This window comes from Cydia fagiglandana, chromosome 7 (assembly GCF_963556715.1).
Source record: "Cydia fagiglandana chromosome 7, ilCydFagi1.1, whole genome shotgun sequence".
NCBI lineage: Eukaryota > Metazoa > Arthropoda > Insecta > Lepidoptera > Tortricidae > Cydia > Cydia fagiglandana.
The window spans coordinates 5,122,939-5,138,025 of NC_085938.1; the positions used below are offsets into that span (position 1 = coordinate 5,122,939).

Sequence of the window (15,087 nt, forward strand, 5' to 3'; positions counted from 1 at the left end):
GGATTGCGACGACATTGCTGCAAAAAATATAATTTTTTGGCGTACAATTTTATATTTCCATAACGAAGACATTTACATATTAGCAATTATCTCGTTTAATAGAAGAGCAATAAAACTACGCTTCGCAAATTTTTTACATCTTGTTTCCGACTCATTGGACCCTAACAGTAAGCTGGAGCGGTAGGCCTCCCTTCACAGCCTGTGTGACGTTAGCCCGCGAGTCCAGCGGCGGCACCCGCTTGGTGGTCGACGCCGGTGCCACGCTGCACGCCTGTAGGACCGCCGCCAGCCCAGCCAGTGACTGCATCTCGCCCAGTCTCGATCCTGCACACAGCACATTATAAACTTTAAAAAAGTACCGACTCACAAAAGATTACATACGTCATTGACCGACAGACCGAGGGTTTGTACCTTCTCTAACGCTCCTTTTCAACTCGGGCAAATCATTGCTGCTGGTAACGCAGACGAGCGGCATACACGCACGTATGTCACGAAGTGAGGGAGTCAATTCCGCCTACATCATGCCGACGCCTTAAAGCCAACGAGTGCCACGACATACCCATTTGGGTTTAGGTACTTTATAACACGATTGTTAAGGGATTTTTACCCATCAGTTGTAGGTAGGTACCAATATCACTAACTATATATACTTATGTATATATATGGTCCAGTGACTTACCTATACATGCTCGGGGTCCATCACCGAAGGGCAAATAAACAAATTTATGTCGCTTCTTTACTTCTTCCGGACTAAATCGCTCTGGCCGAAACTCTCGCGGGTTGTCGAAGTATTTCTCATCGTTCTGAAGCGCTTCCAACGGGATGACGATCCTCACTCCGGGGTCCACGGTCAGCCCCAGCTCAGGAAACGTGTATGGCCGAGCACACACGCGGTTCAGCACGCCCAGCGACGGAAACATCCTCATCGCCTCCTTGAAAGCCATACTCAGCAGCGTCATCTCCGTCACGGCGTCGTAGCACAACTTATCATCATATTTTTGAAGCACTTCATCGATCTCCAATTGAATTTTTAATTGTAATTCAGGATTAAACGCGAGCTGGTGCAAAGTATAACTTGTGGCCGACGAGGACGTCTCAAAACCCGCGGCAAAGAATATGAACACTTGGGCCGCCATCATTTTCAAATCCATTTCCATCTCCACCGTCACAGGCGTACCGTCTGGGTTTCGGCGCTCAATTGATTCCCCTACTATCTTTCCCTTACCTTCTAACTCCAGGAGCAGGTCTATGAAATCATGGCGGCCGGAGGGCTTGCATTGTCTAACTTCTCTTATATTCTTTACGAAACTAAAAAAAGCTTCATTGATTTTCCGATTAAATACACGTATATAACATCTTAGCGGAGGGATAAGTTCCCTCATAATGTGCCTTATTAAGGCTGAGAGCGGTCTGGAAAATATGAGCTTGCCGATCTTTCTGAAGTGGGAGTCATCGTTGCCGAGGGAGTCGGTCTCGACGCCGAAGCCGCAGGCGCCGATGAACTCGGTGGTGAAGCGCGCCATGAGCTCGCGCACGTCGCAGGCGCCGGGGCGGGCCGCGGCCGCGCGCGCCACGCCCTGCAGCCGCTCCGCGCACCGCACCACCAGCGGGAACATCGCCTTCAGCCGCGCGGTGGTGAACGCCGGCGTCAGCCGCTGCCGCATCAGCTTCCACAGGTCGCCGTCAGCGTGGAACAGATTCGCGTGCAACGGATCCAACTCTGGATTCCTTCCGAAGCCTCGTGGATAGAAATATGCAAAATCATTGCTTAATATATTCCTCACTATATCTGGGTCTCTTATGTACAGCTCGGGAGTGGATCCCCTGTAGTAACCGACAACTTTCTCATCAGGATACCGGTTGTATAAGTTATTGGCTACCTCTGTAAAGCTTTGCCGCCCGCAGAAGCCCTTGAAGTTGTTTCCGAACAGGAACACGGGCGGGTCGTGCTTGACGTTCCTCTTGGCCCAGTAGTCGTGGTTCCGAGTACCGAAATAGTACACAAGAACTGCCAGCAACGCGAGCAAGACAAGAATCATGTTTACTGCTTGCAAAACAAAAGATAACTGAGTCAGGTAATTTCAACGGAAAGCAACAGTATAAAATTAAAAGATAATGTGTAATGCAACGTAAAAGAAACCACCGCGCGCAGTAATAATATGAGTCATACGCGCTACTTGCTGCGCCCGGTATCGTAGGAACCCGCCTTACCCCGCGCGCGCACAGCCCGCACGGTCACCCGCGCCAGGCCTTTATAAGCCGCAGCGCGGCCCCGGCTCGCTCAATTTGTCTCGCGCAGCGATCCGATCACATTGAGATGGGACGGAGTAGCTGACTTGACGAGCAAAGCATCGCGACCGCCCGGTATCGCTTCCGTAGCACGGTTCGTGCCGGTCAGCCGCGACGTACTTTTCTAAGTGCTAGGACGTACACTTTGTACTTAGGAGTAGTTGCGCTAAGCGATACTTCCGTAACACGGTTTATCTGTTTGGCATTGCACTACGTTTCGTTTGCATGTTAAGTTAAGTAAACCGTAAGTTGCAATATTTTTGTTAGTCTCTTTTGTTATGTTGTGCATTTAAATATTCTATACGCTAAGTTCTATAGCTTGCCGCTTAATTGTTAAAGTTAGAATCTTTTAGCTTATACTCTGTTGCCTTGTTTTTGCATATGTTTGATTTTCTAAACGCTTAGCATTATTTTAGTTTAGCTTGCTTTGCAATATTATTATTCCCCTTGTAAACTTTCACGGATATTTTCTTATACGCTTGCCTTGTTTAATGTTAATGTTTGCACTATAAGAATTTACGCTTGTTGCTTATTGTTTAACGTTGTTCTTCCTTACTTTTAGTATTAACTTGCCGTACTGTTTTGCTAAAGTTTACTGTGACACATTAACTTCATTGCTTTTAGTTTCGTATTTTCTTAGTTTTAGTTAACGCTTGCCCTACTGTTACTATAATATTTACTGTGGTGCGATTTTCTTGACAATAAACGTCTTTAACTCTGCCGTGGTGGTTTCTATATTCGAACCTGCATTACAAATGTTATTTACATTTATTTACAACCGTATGCTTTAATTAAATATTAGATCTTCTTATGATGCACTTGACGTTCTTATAGAAAGATGAAGGTACGAGTTACTCTACTCTACTTTCCATTGTACGAGTATAATATAAATATAGTGAAAGATTCCGCTTTGAATCGGCTACCTGTCGTTAAGACAATGAACGACTTTAAACATAAAAACAGATTATCCCATTGAATCTTTAAACTATGTAACGCATGCCTGTCATAAACGAAAAAAAACGAAAAGTAAAAATCGTAGTAAAATTTCGGGATGACAGATGCTACGAAAAATCACGTAATCATTTACATACATTATTTACGTTTCTTCGTTTCTCCGAGGTTTCTCCCAAAGCTTATTCTACAGCCAAGACGCTGGGAAATCTCATTAAACAAGAAAACAAGAATTTCGCGCTGGGCCCCCACGGTCCCAGAGTTCCGACAGCATTAATACCTAGGTAAATTCCAAAGCTATTTCAGTCACACAAAGAATGTGAAGGGTAAAGGATGACTCACGTTAGACCGGGCCGTGTCCGGGCCGGAGCTTCCGTCGCTTACTTTTCTATGACATGACAGGTGATCACGTGATTCTTTCCATAGAAAACGTTGCCCTGGAAGCTCCGGTTCGGACACGGCCCGTTCTAACGTGAGTCATCCTTTAGATGAGAGTCGCCTCTGAGACTGGCTTGAGGAAATATAAATCACTCAGCGGAAGCCCCGACGTCTGTGATTTAACGAAGCTTACGAATTCTTTTGTTCATCTTGATAATACAAATTAAAATAATAAAAAAAATCGGTATTTGCAGATTTGACTGCGCGAGCCACTCTCCCATTCGACTTTAGATATAAGTAGTACAGAATTTTTATAATAAAAGTTCCGTGAGACTCAGAGCGAATTAATGTGTTAAAACGGGTCACTCACGTCTTTTATGTTGAAAATTGCTCGAAGTATTTTGCTCCAGAACGAGCAGCTTCAACAGGAGCAAGCGTTGACGGATGTGTGACTGCAGTTGCGATGCCAGAGTGCTCTTGTTGAAAAAAATAATCCTTCCAAAAGTATATAATGGAACAGATTTTTTTTTATCATACAGAGAGGTTAGTATACTTAGCTGAAGATACGGTACAGATAAAAAATAATCACATTCAAATGACATTAATATATGCATACTTAAAGGAATCCCGATCTGACTAACCAAAATAAGTATGCAGTCGGATTGTAAACAAAATAATCGTCACTCCCGTACGAAAATAACCGTGGAATGCCGGATATTGCGCCGCAGGACGCTCAGGTGCCTGCGCGGGCGCCAGTGCTTTTATTATCTGTGGCGCGTGCAAACATTTCAGTTCAGCTTCAGACTCCGCGAGACACGCACGTCTTTAACGTTAGATCAAATCTAAAACTTTATCGATATCGAACACGATACCGAACTTTGACTGAATTTTTGTTGGAAGTGGATTTGATTTTGAATTGTTATTGGTGAATAAGATGAAGGTTCTTGTTGATGACAAAGTGTCGTGTGTGGGGGAGGAACCGCGGGTGGAGGAGGAAACGCAGAAATTGACCAAGGAAGAATTAAACAGGTAATTTACAGGAATATGAAAAGTCTAGTAACAATTTTTCTCACTAGTTTAAGAAACAACTTTTTCGAAAAAGAAATTGAACTATAGTGAAACACACCTAACTTTGTAGAAAAAGGCGCGATATTCTGATATTTCATGAAAGGTCAATTTTCGCGCCTATATTTTTTAAATTTGCCGCCTTTTCCTGCTGACAAGGTCGCTGTGCCAGAGTATAGATACAATAATAATAAAATGTGCACCGGCACAAATTAAAAGTTCAATTCTTGAGGAAGTATACAAAAAGTTTTTTATAGGTAGGTACTGGAATAAATTTCTTTTAGAATAATTAAAAATTGGATTCTTTTATTTGTGACAACATTAATAGAATAGGGTGTTTAATAATTTTTACAAACCCTCGGGCGGAATGACAACGTTGTATGTATCATTTATAAAAGTTTTTATAAAAGTTTAATTCCTAACTCAATGGACGTGAAAACAAAGAATTATTTCATTAATATACCAACAATTCCAATTAAATACGATACTTATAAAAATTTAAATGTCAAAAGTGATCCAGATTCATTTTCAATATTATCAGAGCTAAAGATTACTTATTTTAACAAAAAGTGGAGTTTGAAACATAAAAACATTAGCATAAATAAACTTAACTAATACAACTTTTTACAGCGCATCGTCTTTCTGCGGACTATTTATAGCGAGTTCATGTCTACCATAAGTAAAAAATATTTACTTTCGAGGACACATTTCAAAGGGGTAATTTTTCAGAGGTAAAAGTTTCTGGAATGCTATGCTACATTTGTGGAATGCACCTTGATTAAGAATATAAAAATTGAGTCGCTGTTGATGACTACCTGTAAAATTACACTACATTTATAAAATATGGTTAAGCTCGAACGCCTTCGCCCGTAGGTACATATTACGCGTGCTTGCACGCGTCATGTCATTATTACGCGTCGCGTCGTGCCAACGCCCGTAGATTTGATACGTACAATCAATAGTTGACAAAAATGTTGTCATGTGTTCACGGGCGAAGCTTCCCTGGCCGCGTGCCAGCTGACACGGCAGCCAGGAATGTGCCGTGTTTACGTTCCTCTGTTTGGAATGCGGGCTTCGGCAACACGGGATGCTGGGGAGACGAATTTGAGAGCGCTGAAGGACTGTAATGTTTCTATCATGTCATTCATTTGGCGAGTTTTTATTACGTGATAAAATTTGTAATTAATGTAATAAATGTTTGAGAAAGAAAATAGGTTATTGTGGTGATTTTAATAAGTAGGTAGTTGAGGTATACAAAACATTAGAAAATGGCGATGAAGATATATTACAAAACATTAATTACGGAATACGGATTCTGCAAATGTTATAATAGGCGCTTATACAAAATATTAGAAAACGACGATGAAGATATTGAAGATATAGTACGAAACATTAATTACGGAAAATAATGAATTAGAAAACGACGATGTGAATTAATTGTAAAGGTCAACAACTAATAAGGGTTCAAAATTATATTAGTAACTTCTTGGACCAGTTGGACCAAAGAAGCTAACGCTTATATTCAGACATCGTAAGTTTATAGCATTTTTGGTGCAGCGGAGTGGTGTTAACAGAATAGATCATTCCAACTGAAATGGTAAATTAAGGTTAATATTAACATAATTAACGCTAATTAACGTTAATTAATTTTTCATTAGGGTTGAAATTGTTTATACCAATTCCGTTAACAGCACTCCGCTGGTCCGCTGCACCTGATGTGAAATTTACGATCATTCACCTCCTTTTCGCTTCGGTTATCGACTTACCTCTTAAGAGCGGCAAATTATAGTTAATTGTGATTACATTTTATACCTTATAAGACTTTAAAGGTTATTGTTTACTAATGAACTTATACAGAAAAAGTAATATTTCGTCTTTTACTTCTTAATAGTGTCCCCTATCCCTTTTATTATCTCTTACAATATCATCAACGTAAAAGACCTTAGTTTTAGCACCTAGAATGATTGCTGCGCTCAAGATACATATACCTAGTGATCTGTGTAGTATCCGATCTATTAGCTTAACTTTTGTCGTAGTGTTCTGGTTACTGACCACCGAATTTTTACAGAGGCTGTCCCCTTGGCGTGTCCCGCGTCACATCATCCGTATTCGTGTGCGGTGCGCACGCACTGCCCGGCGCGGTAGCGGCGCTGCGGCCCGGGCTCGTGGTGAGCGCGGCGCCGGAGCTCCCGCCCTTCGAGGGCGCGCCGCTGCACTGCGTGCCGCTGCTCGACACCCCGCATTCTGACATGCACCCGTATATGGAGAGGGTTGCTGATCTAATTAATGAGGTAATTAATTTCAGGAGTCAATGACACATTCAAATTTTTTAGGAGCCTTTCACTTGTGTCGTCCAAAAACACTACCTACATTTTCAATTTGATGTGTTCCTCCCGGGTTTGCCAAATGTGACAAGTATGACAATGAGGCGGCCACAATACCTAATACTATATACGACCCCTAGTATTTAAAGAAAGTCAAACCTGCCATTGACCATCATAAAGAAAGAGCTACCTACTTACAAATTTATAACACGAGTGTATGCATTAAGTTATGTTTGTTTGCCCTAGGTCGTATCTCGAGGAGAAATCGTATTGGTGCACTGCGTTGCTGGCGTATCAAGATCTGTGACGCTGTGTCTAGCTTACCTGATCAAGTGGGAGAAGATGACACTGCGGGACGCCTACCACCATATGAAACTTAGACGGTAAGCCGCCAAACATAATTGCACCATTTCTGAGATTGCTGTAAGGGTGTAACTCATATGGCTGATAAGTAGTTCTCAAAAAGTTAAAGATTTATTATGATACTTGGCGGATAAATCCCAATAAGTCCTAGTTTCCAAAGGCAGTTACATACTTACTTACTGCTGTGGCGCAACGACCCGAAGTGGATCTTGGCCTCCGACACCAAAGACCGCCATGCTACTCTGTCTAAAGCCATTTCTGTCCAGTCAACGGCGCTGAGTTCGCTAAGGTCTTTCTGCACTTCGTCTCCGAAGGCAGTTGGTTCGGCAAAAACAGAAAAAGCTGAGAGTGATGATAACTTAACTTCGATTGGGAACCATATTTTTATGTCTTGATGATTTTGAAAAGAATATTCTATAAAAACCCATAGCAAGCACATAACACGGTTGTCTTCGGAAGATTTTAATGTTATTTTTCTATATTCCCCATTCGTTTATGAGAAGATGACTACACCAAGCCGTTGGATGTAGAACGGACCACCTTTCGCTAATAAGTCCTTACTTGTTCCAGACCGCAAATTCGGCCGAACACCGGATTCTTCAAACAGCTGATTAAGTATGAAGAGAGGTTGTTCGGTGTGCCCTCGGTCAAGATGGTGTACTGCGAGGCCATCGACAAGGAGATTCCGGACGTGTACGAACCGGACTACAGAGGCATGATGTGGTTCCGGAAGAGATATGGTCCGATCGAGAAGTGCTAGTGACTGGACAGGCATGACTGCGTATTTAGCAAGATAATAGTGGTTTTCTGCATCAAAAACTTAATTTTAGTGATATCTTTCTTCTCAATTTCTTCAAGATTGCTTCAAAATTATTCTTTTATAGCTCTGAATCATTTCAGTAGTCTTACTCTGGCAGATTAGTAACTAGTATCTTGTTAAAGTGACTGTGTAGATCTGAATCTCTGAAAGGGATCGTATGAAGTGATACAAGACTGAAAGAATGAATGCTTTTGGATGTGCTAGGAGAGGTTTGAAAGACTGGAGGAGTAATTTCTATAATTTTTGTCGATATAATGTTAAGTAACTAGGTAATTAAGGTAAAATATATCGTATAACAAGGATCTGTAATTTGGAATATACTTATAATATTAATCATTTTGTACTTTAGCGTCACTTGTTATGATTACTTTATTTATTTTAAGTCAGTTGAGGTAAAACAAAAACATTGTTTTTTTTTGGTGTGCGCAATTTAGTCAACATATTAAAAACAATTTTCGAGTGGTGGTCACAATGGTCATTAATCGCCATTTTAGATTCACAGTAATCATAATCGACATTGGATTGTAGTTGTCATAATCATAATTGACAGTAATCGTAAAAGAGTACAATTACAAGGAACATAATTTTTGCGTCTAATATACGTTTAAATCTTAATTGTTTTTAGGCTTATAAGATCCGATTAATGAGTAAACTAATATTTACAATTAATATGCGTATAACTTGAGCTTTTGTAGTAGGAAGGTAGCATCCAAAGCAATGTGATATGTAATTGTTATGTTATCTTAGTCAAGTAAGTTATTTATTTGTTTTTAATTTATTGGGACCAAAATAAATAAGTCGTGAATTTTCAGTTTTACTTTTATTGTTTACCCTTTTTTTTACACTAAAAAGAAACAAATGAAACAATTGTGATGTAAACAGACAGAAGTCCAATTTTGCTAATCAAGGTGAGCAGACGGAATGACGGAATACAGAACTGTAGGTCATATTAATTGAGTCTAATTTGCTCTAAGTACCTACCTACGTTTGTTTACGTAATGGAAGTAAATGCTATAATTGCATCAATTCGTTCGTTAACACATATTTTGAGAAGCAAGTGAGTTCATTTCTGTATACGCAACAATATGTAATGATTATTAATGATTGAATTGAATTGAATTTCCCAAGACTATGGAATACAAACAAATGAAAACGAGTGTCAAAAGTTTGCAGAGTACAACGTACGATGGCGCACGACAGAGAGAAAATAATTAACGATAATATCGTACAAAAAAATTTTTTTTATTAATTGTCACTTAGCAACTATCTTTACAGGTTAACCCAAATACAATAGTGCCTTATTAATTAGGTATGTAAATAACATTAATTATAATAATAACACAAAACATTGAAACAGATTTTTACAAATTGTACTGTAAAAAAAATATCTCATTCGCGTCAGATAAAACCGCAAATTACTCCAATTCATCCATTAATACTTTTATATCGCGTATTACCTAATTGGCATAGTCGAGTACTGAGTCACGAGTTGTTGGCCCCGTGGCATTGAGTAGGAGTAGAAATAGCCCGCCCAAAGGAGCGGGGGCTGCGCGTGCGCGGGTGTTCTATCAGCTGTGCCGAATTTATTGGGTTTGTGACGGATGGAGGAGTCCTTGCTGGAAAAGTGTCTAACTGAATTAAGTTTGGTTTTATTTAGTTTCTTATCCTTACAAAATAATACTTCTTTGTTGTTTTACTCTTGCCAGAGTGGCCGTGGTCATAGTTTTAGCAAATAGAGATAGTATATATTTTGCAGTTACAGTAAATTTACTGCCATCTATCGACACGATTAAAACTAAAAAAAAAATGTATAAAAATATCAACAAAAATATATCTATGGATTAATGTTTTTTTTTTTATATGACTTTGACCCGTGTTCTTTCACTGATATGTGTTAAAATTGTTAAATATCAAACGGTGTCGTCAACGCCATCTAGCCGAGTATAGGATAAAGGTGTGGCGCCATCTATTCGAGAATGACTTTTCTTGATTTCCAAGGCACGTTTTTTCCTTAGACTTTATTCATCTTAATCGGAGTTATATATGTCTTTGGTTTAAGCTAATGATGACAAGCTTCACAAACACCCTGTCATTCTTCTATAATGGCTGTTTTCCTGACAGTCCATATTCCTCTTTTTTTCTCTCCTTATTTCTCTCAACAGTGCGTCTTGCTGGAAATATTGCAAGCAAGTGTATGCAATGCACTACGAGATGTGTTAACTACCTATAAGGTCTTGTGGGGTAAAATAAACATAGTTTACTGTGCTCGGGGCAAGAGATACGGAATGACGATTTCTTACAACTGTTTCTCTTCCCCCAATGTTCCTCTTACCCCATTTAACCGCACTTACAATATCAGAGATTACATGTAAACTTGTAAACTAATATACTCTTATCATGAGTTAACAGTATCCGTAATCTTTAGTGACTGCGAGCTTATCTTAACAGACTTTTACAAATCAGTTTAAAAGTAAATTTAACAATATTGTATTTTTACTATCAACTTTTACTGCTTGAGTTTTACTCTCATCTGGGGTTTGGTAAAAATAACAATGTTGAAGTACCGTAGAGTTTCGTATCTTTGCCTGCGCTACCTATTTTCGCCTAGTTTGACATAAGTTGCCATTAACAAAATGTTTCTAATGTAAGCCTTACATAAAACTGCTAAATACAAAGTATTTTTTACGGGTGTCAAGATTCTTTGAACATTCTACAGCTGACTTCACACAGTTGTCCTTTAGTGCCTAGCGGCCTAGCGGTAAGAGCGTGCGACTTGCAATCTGGAGGTCGCGGGTTCAAACCCCGGCTCGTACCAATGAGTTTTTCGGAACTTATGTACGAAATATCATTTGATATTTGCCAGTCGCTTTTCGGTGAAGGAAAACATCGTGAGGAAACCGGACTAATCCCAATAAGGCCTAGTTTACCCTCTGGGTTGGAAGGTCAGATGGCAGTCGCTTTCGTATAACTAGTGCCTACGTCAAATCATGGGATTAGTTGTCAAGCGGACCCCAGGCTCCCATGAGCCGTGGCAGAATGCCGGGATAACGCGAGGAAGAAGACGGACCCGGTAATGGTAAACTTTTTACATGATTATATCCTATAACTATTTCTTTTTCATATGAAACTATTATTTAATGGCTAGCTTACGTTTAGAAGTCACAATTGGATAAAACATTGGTGAGGGTACTTTGCGTCCATCTTGTTGCCAAATTTCGCCTACCCCTAGGGTTGACAAATTTTTTGTACCACTTTCATTGGTGGATGACATTACTTGTTCCCAAATTTAAATATTTTCTTTGTTTGGTTATTTGAGTTTACGCTATATGCAAATGTTAATTTCTACTCTTACCGATTTGAATAGGTACGAAATAGGTATTTTTATGTCTCACTTTGTGTAAATAAGGTTAATTTGCTGTCGATTACGATAGTAACAACAATTTTGCAACAATTAAACAATTTTGTTAAAAATAATTATTTTTTTAACTTGTAAACCATTACTCCCCTTTATTTGGCATGTTGGCTAATTTTTGGCAGCCCTAGCTTCATTATAGAAAATGTATGAAAACAACTTCGAACTGTTACCAAACTTCGCCTACTACCCCGTTTTTTAAATATATGCCTAGTCTGGTGTAGTTAAGGTTCATAGAATAATAGCACATTCCAAGGAGATACGACTTAACATGTGTAAGCCACAGAAAAGTAAGTATTAGCGGCAAGGCATGCCATAGGCGAAGATTGGGAAAAATACCCAAACATCGCCTATTGCCTTTGGGGCCATTTATTACCAACTTAACCAATGAAATTCAAAGTTTTAGTGGTGTATACTGATAGTTAGGAATACGAAAAAACGTTTTTTCGCCTTAACGGATTTAAATGCTTTCAAATTTGAGAGATTTTTTGGGAAAAGTGTCAAAACCCAGGCGAAGATACGAAACTCTACGGTAGGTGTTAATTATTTTTACGAGATATATGAAGGCATTGAACTCAAGCGCTTTCATCAGTGACTCATACAGTGTTTCGGATCTATTGAAACATCATGGAACGTAAAAATATAGGTAGGTATAGGAAAAGTTCGTTGATTGATGATTATGTTGACACGGAAATCGTTTTAAATATAAATAGGTACCACATATAGTACACCACATGTTAATAGTATACATTTTTATGTTCTAATTTTTTAATAACCATACAATATCAATGGACAGATTTATAAGAGCTAAGCTAAGCATATTTGTGGAATGATACTGTCGCTTGTGGTAGGTACAGGTCTTTATTACTCTTAGTGCACACGAAGCATATATGTATGGCAGTTATAAAATTCAACTGTATTGACAGTTATTAAAGTTCAAATTTAAACAAATAATTTATATGACATGCAGTAAAGGGTTAAAGCAAAAGATCCGTGTCAGGAAATTTTAAAACTTTCTGCTTACAACCGCTTGCGCAACTTGCCTGGCATTTGGATAGGGGTACAGTTTTAGGCAGTAAGTAGTTAATAGTAGACTTTGAGGATGGTAATGTGAAATTTGTAAAAACATTTAATTTACTAACCAGTACTAACCATACTAACCACCCGCGGGGCTCCTATTTCTGGGCGGTTTGCCCTTCGGGCATCTGAAGCTACCTAACGAACCTAACCTACCTACACTTTTTTCCCCAAAGGGTCATGTTTTCATGGACGTCACACTAAATTAATAGGTTGGGTAGGTTAGGTTCGTTAGGTAGCTTCAGATGCCCGAAGCGCAAACCGCCTAGAAATAGGAGCCCCGCGAAGCGGGGCTCCGTCTAGCTAAGTTGTGAGCTAAATATGAACGAAAACAAACTCTAGTGGGGAAAAATCTATCTAGCTACTCCTACATCAACTCGCAATGCATCTCGTTGGTGCTGATGTAGGTTACTGGCGCAGTCGCTAGCGTTCTTTTAGTTTTTGGCGCTTAAATTCCATGACAACTAGAATGATTGCTACCTCACCCGGGTCAAATTAAAGGTTAAAGCTAAAACTATTCCTGGCTGTCATCCAGCACCGATCGCCTTTTATAACTACCTTTTGACGCCTTGTTTGTGAAAATAAAAATAAAAAATTGGCAAACTTGCTTTCAACAAAACAAAACACATTTATGTGCTTAGATATAGAGATTAAGTTCGCGTGACAACGAAATTGGCGAGTGCGAATATTTTTTTGACGGACAGGTCTAGGTTAGCTAAGCGAGAATTGGCAATGTTACAGGATTCAAGTTCAATGTTTCTGTTAATTGCCACGGCAGAAATATAATTAGCCGACATGCCATACGTAGTTTTTTACGTTAATGACGACGATGCTAATGGGGATGTGAGAGGATCATATATCCAATGGGCTTCCAACTGTCAAAATAACTTCACCAACGATGGCGTCTGAGCTGAGGGTCTACCGCGAATACCGAAATTCGCAAATTGCGGGCATCTTTCTCTTTAACTCCGATTAAAGCGTAATTAGAGTGACAGAGATTGATTCATGCCCGCAATTTGCGAACTTCGGTGTTCGCGGTAGGCCCTCTTGAACAAGCAAAATTTGTATAACAGAGAGGAGGTTTAATTAAGGTTTGCTAAATTTATTCAAATCATTCGTCGCGGATTGCTGTAAAATAGCCATCCATCGTTTTACGAAAAACTTTGTAAGTCTATTTTTAAAAACAAGCCTTGCATTGTAAAATATTTTCATTCTCAAATTGTATACCTCATTGTAGTTTACACATCAGCAGAAGGACGGGGCATTGGGTAACAGCACCGCAGTTGCGCATGGTCCGCCCACGGAAAATATTATCTTTGTTAATGTGTTTCTCTAATGTATCAGAAACATATGTTATTTCAATGTATGGTATGAAGTCATTAAGCAAAAAATTAGATGTTTTGTTCATTGTCCGATTTTAATACCTACTCAGGCTCGCATATCGCATATCGCAGCGTTTAATCGAAATGAAATAAAAAGGCATAATGTATAAATTGTATTTAGGTAATAATTAAAAACTGATACCGTAGCATGAAAACTTTTTTTAGACCATAAGTTTGCTGACTTGTGACTAATAAATTCAATATTTATCTAACAATTTTGTAAATACCTATTACAACAAGCTTTTAAAATACCTACTACTTATTTTCAAGTGTCCTTTCCAACAGTAATTTGGCCGAAAGATATTTCGAGTTTTGGCAATGTGTCATTTTAGATAGCGATTTGGCTTGACATCTCAAATGTACGGTTTCCTCACCTTGCTGTTTAGTGGACTGCTGCCACATCGCCAAATATAACGCCACGTCTTAATTAGGCTTTGGCAGCGAATTGTAATTATTTTTGGACTTCAATACCCACAACATTCTAGAAACACGGCTGATAATGATATTGTCAACATTGGCACTGCTTGCTACTCGTTATCAGGGCTCGGAACCGGTATTTTAAAAAATCCCGCGAAATAGTCCAATATTTTGAAATATTTTATGCTCTTTTATATAGGACTGAATCATGTATTTAGTAAACAACTTTGTCTCATTAAAAATGATATAATAAATGTAATACTGAAAAAGAACGTAATAATACAGATGCTCATTATTTTGTTCGAAGTTCTTAGTTTGGCTTTTTAATTTCACCAGATTAATTTGAATAAGGCACACAGTGTCATACATTTTTATTCTGTTTTATTAAAAATAAAGTTTTGTACACATCATGTACACTGGCGTTCAAAAGTGTATGGAGATGTTTCAGTCGTAATATTGAGGCATTACGATCGACATCTGTCCATGCACTTTTGAACGCCACTGTACACTGCAGTACTTAATGATACATTATCGGTGCGTTTAGTTTTACTATTATTTTCTACAAAAATGATAGCCAGAAGAAAATTCCAAGTGTCGCCGCAAACGCCT

General features: G+C 39.0%; 3 protein-coding genes across 3 annotated transcripts in view; 1 reads left to right on the forward strand and 2 right to left on the reverse strand.

Moving 5' to 3' along the window:
• LOC134665770 (NAD(P)H-hydrate epimerase) overlaps positions 1–15,087 on the reverse strand; it is a 460,493-nt gene that overhangs the window by 251,350 nt on the left and 194,056 nt on the right. The gene's annotated exons all lie outside the window — the stretch shown is intronic.
• On the reverse strand, positions 84–2,071 carry LOC134665758 (cytochrome P450 6B6-like). The gene is made up of 2 exons (XM_063522730.1): positions 680–2,071; positions 84–324 (listed from the first exon to the last, which is right to left on the reverse strand). Exons 1-2 carry the CDS (start codon positions 2,037–2,039, stop codon positions 152–154), a joined length of 1,533 nt encoding a protein of 510 aa, XP_063378800.1. The 5' UTR covers positions 2,040–2,071; the 3' UTR covers positions 84–151.
• On the forward strand, positions 4,381–9,001 carry LOC134666291 (dual specificity protein phosphatase 14-like). The gene is made up of 4 exons (XM_063523443.1): positions 4,381–4,647; positions 6,752–6,974; positions 7,254–7,390; positions 7,941–9,001. The coding sequence occupies exons 1-4, from the start codon at positions 4,553–4,555 to the stop codon at positions 8,128–8,130; spliced, it is 645 nt and encodes a 214-aa protein (XP_063379513.1). The 5' UTR covers positions 4,381–4,552; the 3' UTR covers positions 8,131–9,001.

What these genes read in the sequence shown, in the direction of transcription:
- LOC134665758 (XM_063522730.1), bottom strand. Translation starts at nt 2,039, where the DNA reads ATGATTCTTGTCTTGCTCGCGTTGCTGGCAGTTCTTGTGTACTATTTC. An exon ending in TGGACCCCGAGCATGTATAG is followed by an intron (nt 325 to 679) that starts GTAAGTCACTGG and finishes TGCTGTGTGCAG; the next exon opens with GATCGAGACTGGGCGAGATG.
- LOC134666291 (XM_063523443.1), top strand. Translation starts at nt 4,553, where the DNA reads ATGAAGGTTCTTGTTGATGACAAAGTGTCGTGTGTGGGGGAGGAACCG. An exon ending in TTGCTGATCTAATTAATGAG is followed by an intron (nt 6,975 to 7,253) that starts GTAATTAATTTC and finishes TGTTTGCCCTAG; the next exon opens with GTCGTATCTCGAGGAGAAAT. An exon ending in CACCATATGAAACTTAGACG is followed by an intron (nt 7,391 to 7,940) that starts GTAAGCCGCCAA and finishes TACTTGTTCCAG; the next exon opens with ACCGCAAATTCGGCCGAACA.